A 7,577-nucleotide genomic window follows, 5' to 3' on the forward strand; every position below is an offset into this window, starting at 1 on the left:
AGCAGGAACTTATAAACAGTTTTTGAAATGTGCCTCTGCTTTTCAGAGTGAAGACTTGCCTTAGCAATGGCAGAGACCGTTTTTGCTTCCACAGTAAAAGAAGTATTGTGCTGATACAGGACAGCAATAGAAGACATCTGGCCTTCACCAGTTATTAAGGACACTGACTGTGATTGAGAACACCAATCAAATGAAATGACACTGGTCCTTTAGGAAAGAAAGTAAAATGTGATGTCATTTATTGGTCAAGTCTTGGTATCTTTAACAAAGGGGGGAAATGGTTGTGTATTTACTTGTTGATGGTGATTCAGAGTACTATGTTATATAGGCAACGGTACTGAAGAGGTTAACATATCACTGACAGAATGAGCAGTCATGAAAATTTCACAACTCCCTCCAGATTCATACTTGTGGGTTTCCCAGAAGCTCACAAGTTCCATTTCCTAATCTTTGCAGTCTTGCTGTTCCTCTACATCTTTACCTTGATGATTAATTTTCTGATTATTCTGACAGTAAAATCTGAACCTAGGCTGAACACACCAATGTACTTCTTTCTTATGCACCTGGCCTGCTTGGAGGCCTGCTATATGTCAGTTACCATCCCTAAGTTATTGGAGAACTTGATCCTGAAGCCCACAGTCATTTCCTTCCTGGGATGTGCCATGCAGATGTTTTTCTTCTTGTTCTTTGGAGTTGCTGAGTGCTTCCTCCTGGCTGCAATGGCCTTAGATCGGTATGTCGCAATATGTCACCCTCTACGCTACATGATCATTATGAGCAGAAGAGTTTGTTGGACAATGGTGATTGGTTCATATACATGTGGAACTGTTGTCGGACTGGTTCACACGTCTGTCACATTTCGCCTCCCATTTTGTGGTGTGGTTATCAACCACTTCTTCTGTGAAGTACAGCCACTTTTGGAACTGGTCTGTGGAGATACTTTCCTGAATGAGGTCCAGGTCATTGGGGTGGCCATACTGGCTATCATGGTACCATTCCTACTGATCATCCTCTCTTACAGTGGCATTCTCTTCGCTATCGTTGGGATGTCATCCATAGAAAGCAGATATAAAGCCTTTTCCACCTGCTCCTCACATTTAATTGTGGTCACTCTCTTCTATGGCACAGCTTGTTCCATGTACTTAAAACCCAAATCCATTTACTTTCCACCAGTGGACAAACTGTTATCATTTTCCTATACCATTGCAACTCCTCTGTTGAATCCAATTATCTATAGTCTAAAAAACAAAGCAATCCAGGAAGCCCTGAGAAGATTCTGTCAGAGAATGACTTTAGTATAAATCTAAAGGTGAGTGGTTGAGTGGATGGTTGGAAAAGCTTCATTTGTTAAAATAAATTTGAAAACATCCTCATTCTTGGTTTAAATTGTTGATTCTAAATCATACACCAGGCCTCCTTCACGGGGTCAATGTGGACTTGTGTTAGTGATATTGCTTGCACTGGTCTGAGTAGACCCGTTGGGCTGGCATGTTCCTTCCCCAGGGCAGAATAAATGTTCCCTTACACCGAGGAGGCCTCAACATGCCAAAATTCCCATGAAGGATGCAGTGGATATCACATTTGCACCACGTTATCACTGTGCAGGGAGTTGCGGTGGATTTATCACTGTGCAGGGGGTTGCACTAATACAATAAGTAAAAAAGACTAGAATTTTTTTATTAGAGATATTCTCCATAAATTTTCTAATCCTTTTGCAAGACCATCCAACCAGTTGCCAGAACAGCATCTTTAACTCTATTGGGAGGGAACTCCAAAGTTTTTGTGCCAACAAGGCCTTCCTCCTCATTGTTTCCTACCTAACTTCAATCAGTAGCAGCACACAAAGGATGACTTCAGGAGAGGGGTCATCATATCCTGGAGGAGATGGTAATCCTTCAGATTTCCTGGCCCCAAGCTATGAAGGGCTAGTAAAGATCAGTACCTTAAATTGCACCTGGCAACAAATCAGGAGCCACATGGGCCACAACATTCTGGACTAACAGCCATTTCCAGATAGCCTTCAAGAGCAGCCCCCTTTGGAATGTATACATAATTGAGGTCATCAGTGCATTATAACATCCATTAGGTCTGATCAACTCAGGGAGATTCACAGTTCATATTATCTTCACAGGCCTTCTCACCGGTGCTCCCAGCAGCATGTTGAGTAGCTCTTGTTAGTGTGTCTTTTACAACTGATGCTGACTGCTTTACAGCATTCAGACTCACCAGAAGGAGCATGCGGGTAGGTATAGAATTGGGCCCTAAGACTACAATCCTATGCACATTTTCCTGGGAGTAAGGTAAATGAATTCATTGGGATTTACTTTTGAATATGCATATGCAGGAATGTGCTGTACAGGAGCAAATCCAGAATTTCACCACTGTGCCACCACAACAATTGTGACATTTGGCTGGGTCTAGGTGTTTTGGGGCAGGGTTCATAGGTCACTGATGGATGGACCAAAGACTTGAATCAGTATAATGTGGTTCAAAAATGTACCAAAATGTTGGAGAAGTTTCAGTGTTAGAGACCATAATTCAGCTATTTTCATCCTTTTTCATCTCACAGCACACTAACAAGGCACTAAAATTGTCAGGGCACGCCATCAGGTTTTTGACAATTGTCAAGGCACACCATGCTGCCAGTGGGGGGCTTCCATCCCACACTGGTCCTACTAATAAATGACCTTCTCCCAAATTCCTGTGGCACACCTGTGGACCGCTCGTGGCACACCAATGTGCCACAGCACAGTGGCTGAAAAGAGCTGCCATAATTCACTTAGCAGAGGTTCTAGGTCCGATGTGTGGCATCTCCAATGAACTCATGGAGAGCATAGGTGAGATCCATGCCTGTCTGGAAAAAAGTCACTGATACTCAGGATGGATGCTACTGGTCTAGATAGACAATTAATAGAGGCAGTCTAAAATGGTTTTATTTTTATTTTAATGGATGGCAGTGTTATCCTAAAAAAAATGACTGAAAGTGGTGTTATAGCAGTGTTATGTGTTTCCATTCCAAATTAATATTTTAATCAAGTTTAAAGCATTTTTATTGCGTGTAATCACTGTTGTACACCCCCCCAAAGAACACAACTACATTGACAACCACTTGAATTAAACTTACATGAACCATTTAAGATTTGCAAGCTGCTTGTATGAACAACAGCAAATGAATCTAATGCTGCCAAACACAAACAAATGTAGACATTGCCAAATAAAAACATTGAGAAGATGGCAACTTGAACCAACAGAATTGAACATAGCATTGAATTGCTATGGAAGCAAACTGATTTTAAAGTGCAGGGGGGAAAAACACACCAACATAACAAGGAACCATTAAACATTTGCTTACTCAGGAGTAAACACGACCGCATAGCTCAGTTTTGCTTTCCATAGGGCTCAATACATTCATCAGCTTGGAGGGAGGAACTTCCTTCTCAAGTGTTCTTGGGGCCTGTGTTCATTGGATCAGGAAAATTCTGGTGGCAATGCATTCCTCTCGCCTGCCCTTTCCAATGGACCAAGGCATGGCCTCCTACTCACGAGTAAACGCACACAGTGGCTCAGTTCCATAGGGCTCTGTGCATTTTGCTTGGCAGCTTCTGAGCATGCTCAGCAGACTCTACAGCCAGTTAAAGCAACAGTGCCCCAAGGGTTCCTCAGTTAGGGGCTTAGAAACACAGTGAGAAGCACTCTGGACAAGCCACAGATGCTCCACAACCACTTTAAAAGGTGCAGAGTGGTGTTATTTCATTGATTGGGCAGGATTTTGTTTTGTCATTTTATAAACTCAATTTCGCATTATGGCGGTGTTATTTCGCAAATACCATTTTAGACTGCCCCTACCAATAACTCATACTCAATGTAAGGTGGCTTCAAGTATATTTCTTCTCATGCCAGAACTGTGATGTTTTAAGTGCTTACTGCTTTGTTTTAATATTGTTCACAGTGAAATCTAAATATTGCTGAGCACGACAATGGAAAGCAACAATGCCCAGGTGCTTTACTGCTGGTTTCTTTTATCTCATTTATATGAATGATTCAGTCAACAATAGCAATGGTTTCCCTTTGGGGTTGTCTGGCAATTATTTTGCATTAGTGTTTATGCCTAATGAATACCCCAGATATAGCAACACACTAGGGTGCCTTTTGTATCACTGCTTCTACAAATTAACAAGCCACCTATAAAAAGACATAGAACAGTATTTTTATTTTTTACAGTAGTCACTCTTTTGTACTGAGAAAAAGCATCAAGCATTAAGGTTCCATGTGACAAGAGACAGAACAGAGTCTTTTTGATCCTAGGTGCTTGGATTTGAGGTCCTTGTGGAAGAATTGGTGTAGAAACACATAGTACAAAAGATAACATCTAACTCTCTTATGGCCCATGTTTACTCAGAAGTAAATCCCACAGTACTCAAAGGGCCTTACATCCAGGTATGTGTATATAGAATTGTTGCATCAGAGCACAGTCCTGTGCATGTCTACTCAGAAGTAAGTGCTAGTGTGCCTATGTCCGGGAACTTGTGTATTAGGATTGGAGACCTGAAGAAGTTGAGATCAATGAATGAGATAGTGACAACCTTACATGATGCTGAATCATTCCATCCACAACCCAAAATCCCCTCCTAACTTATGAAGGACTCAAAGTGGCCTTAACATTCTGGCCATGATCTTAAGCTCCAAAGAACTCTTAAGTGTTTATCCCACCCATCTTCCAAGAAACAACAGCATAATCCTAAACATGTCTGCTGAGAAATTAATTTTTTTGTGTTCAATGGGGCTTATGGCCAGGAAAGTATGTATATCATTGCAACTTCTGTTTTTCCTTAGAGCAAACTTGAAGAGGTAGGTTAGATATAGAGGGATAGCTCAATCCTAAGCTGACCTGGGGCAGATGCACTGGGATATTTTTCCCATCGCTATGGGGCTTCTTGGATCTGTGCCATCTTTATAACTGGAGCAAATCTGGGAAGCCTGTGTCAACTCTGGAAAGGTGGCTTAGGATGCCTCATGCACCACTGCTGCTGATCCCACCCTCCTCCCAGGCCTGATCCTCCCCCTATTATGCCCTCCCCCATCCAAAACACCCCTCCCTGCCTCCAAACCAACTTCCTGCCACCCTCTCCCAGCCTCTCAGCCACTCAGTGCAGCCACCCAGCTGGCACAGGGTCCAGATGTGGCACTTCCAAGCTGGCATGGCTTTTGCACCAGCCCAGCTGGTTTCTCAGTAGGTGCAAATGTGCCTCACAGCATGTTTGCAACACTCTGAGCCAGTGCGGGGGTCGGCCACACCAGCTCAGGGCAACGTTAGGATTGCTCCTTAAGAGACGTACCCAAGGTCAACAAAGAGCTTGGTAACTGAGCAGGATCTGAATTCAGATTTCAGCCACCACTGAGGTAACAAACAAAAATTAATCAACTGTTCGCAATATTTATTCAGAATAAAGACAGTTCTTTCTTGAAATGACTATGGTCGCATGAAAACAAAAATTGGCTTGTGTCTCTACAAGCACACCAGTGATGTTTTCTTTATTACCTTTTTAGATTCTATCTGTCCACTGCTAGAAACAAAATCTTGGAATGGATTAATTGGACTTTCCGTCAGTCCACTAGAGTCGATATTACTTATAAGAAAGATCTTTGGTCCAGTCATTACTGACTGGATACTTCCATTTATCAAATGCTTTTGTTTGTATTATATTTTTGTATATATTATTAGGTCATGTTCTAAAAATTGGTCACTTGTATTTAATAAGGTGCCCCGTGTTAAACCCAAGCCATAGGCTGGTGTCTTCATTGGGTGTGTGTGTGTGAGTGTCAATAGAATGCCAGATGCAGGGAGGCAGCAGCAAGATGCAAGCATCTTGTGGTCTTGTGTGCTCCTTGAGGCATCTGGTGGGCCACTATGAGATACAGGAAGCTGGATTAGATGGGCCCTGGGTCTGATCCAGAAGGTCTCTTCTTATGTTCTTATTATATGGGTTTAGTCAGATACTTTCTCTTTCTTTCCATTTTACACAGCTTTGGAAAGAAGAGGCTCTTGTATCAGCTTAGAAGGAGAGACAACCATGAAAGATGCAAGCAGAGAAGAATTCCTTCAACTAATAAAATATTCCAACCAAGAGTTTCTACTAATCTTCAGAGTGAAGAGCACTGACAGATAGGCCATGGAAAATGAAACCTCTGTGACTGAATTCATTGTGTTGGGGTTTTCCAAATTTCCACAAATGAAGCTTTCTCTCTTTGTGGTATTTTTGTTTGTCTATTTCCTCACAGTACTAGGCAACATCACCATTATTGTCCTCATTACATTTGACGCTGTCCTTGACACACCCATGTATTTCTTCCTCAGGAATCTGTCATTCCTAGAGATCTGCTACACATCTGTTACCATTCCCAACATGCTGGTGGGTCTGTCCTTGGGCGAAACCAGAATTTCTTTCATTGGGTGTGCAACGCAATTGTATTTCTTTGAACTCTTTGCTGCCACGGAATGCTTTTTTCTCTGCATCATGGCTTACGACCGCTATGTGGCCATCTGTGCCCCACTGCAGTACACCACTATTATGAACAGGACTATCTGCATCAACATCTCCACCACTTCATGGGTTACGGGCATCTTTTTTGCTCTGTGGCACACCGCGTATATCTTCACCCAGCCGTTCTGTCACTCCAGTGTCATTAACCATTTCTTCTGTGAGATTCAGCCGTTGCTTATGCTCGTCTGCGGAGACACATACTGGAACGAGGTTCAAATCATGTTGGCAGCTGCCTTGGTGCTTGTGTTACCCTTCACAGTGATCCTCTTGTCTTACATCTATATCGTCTTCACCATCCTGAAGATGACTTCAGACACAAGTCGAAACAAGGCCTTCTCTACCTGCTCGTCTCATATTGCCGTAGTCACTGTGTTCTTTGGGACAGCCCTTTGCATGTATTTAAGACCTAAATCTAATTATTCCATGGATACTGATAAATGGATCTCTTTGTTCTATTCTGTCATCACCCCAATACTAAATCCATTTATTTACAGTTTCCGGAACAAAGATGTGAAAGGGGCTCTAAAAAGAGTAAGGATGAAGATCTTTATTACCAGCATGTAGGCATCTTGTATTGCATACAATGATTCATTGAGCCCTTTCTCCAGATGAGAGGTTGAAATGTTGATAGCCTCATTGATTATTCCTTTTCATCAAATGAGCATATGTCTTTAAAAAAAAAAATAACCCCAAGCAACCAAACAAAATACTATTATTGTTAGTCATTATTATTGTAACATTACTGCTACATGGAATGGCACTGAATTCCAACATTCAGAAATATACTATGTGATTTTTTTTTTTAATACTTAGAATTTAATTATGGGCATGATCCATTAAAACCACTCACTATGATGATATGACTGTATCTTCATCTTGAATAAATAGAAAGCAAAATCCTGGAAATGCCTGGGGAAACTGAGGAACCATGGGGACATGCTGCCTATGGCACTGGGGGGGGGGAGGAGGTCTTGGGCTGGCTCTATGAAAGGGAGCAATAACCAGTTATGACAGGTGTGGCTAATCATTTGAGAT

The 7,577-nt window shown here is 42.0% G+C and overlaps 2 protein-coding genes across 2 annotated transcripts; both read left to right on the forward strand.

Annotated features, from left to right (window-relative positions):
• The first annotated feature begins 365 nt into the window (after positions 1–365).
• On the forward strand, positions 366–1,301 carry LOC136652444 (olfactory receptor 10C1-like). Its single transcript, XM_066629385.1, has one exon. It carries the CDS (start codon positions 366–368, stop codon positions 1,299–1,301), a length of 936 nt encoding a protein of 311 aa, XP_066485482.1.
• A 4,851-nt stretch (positions 1,302–6,152) lies between these two features.
• LOC136652445 (olfactory receptor 10C1-like) lies at positions 6,153–7,106 on the forward strand. The gene has a single exon (XM_066629386.1). It carries the CDS (start codon positions 6,171–6,173, stop codon positions 7,104–7,106), a length of 936 nt encoding a protein of 311 aa, XP_066485483.1. The 5' UTR covers positions 6,153–6,170.
• Positions 7,107–7,577: the final 471 nt, after the last annotated feature.

The sequence above is a fragment of the Tiliqua scincoides genome, chromosome 5 (assembly GCF_035046505.1).
Source record: "Tiliqua scincoides isolate rTilSci1 chromosome 5, rTilSci1.hap2, whole genome shotgun sequence".
In the NCBI taxonomy this organism is placed as follows: Eukaryota; Metazoa; Chordata; class Lepidosauria; order Squamata; family Scincidae; genus Tiliqua; species Tiliqua scincoides.

Excerpts from the sequence above, each read along its gene's own strand:
- LOC136652444 (XM_066629385.1), top strand. The coding sequence starts at position 366 with ATGAGCAGTCATGAAAATTTCACAACTCCCTCCAGATTCATACTTGTG.
- LOC136652445 (XM_066629386.1), top strand. The coding sequence starts at position 6,171 with ATGGAAAATGAAACCTCTGTGACTGAATTCATTGTGTTGGGGTTTTCC.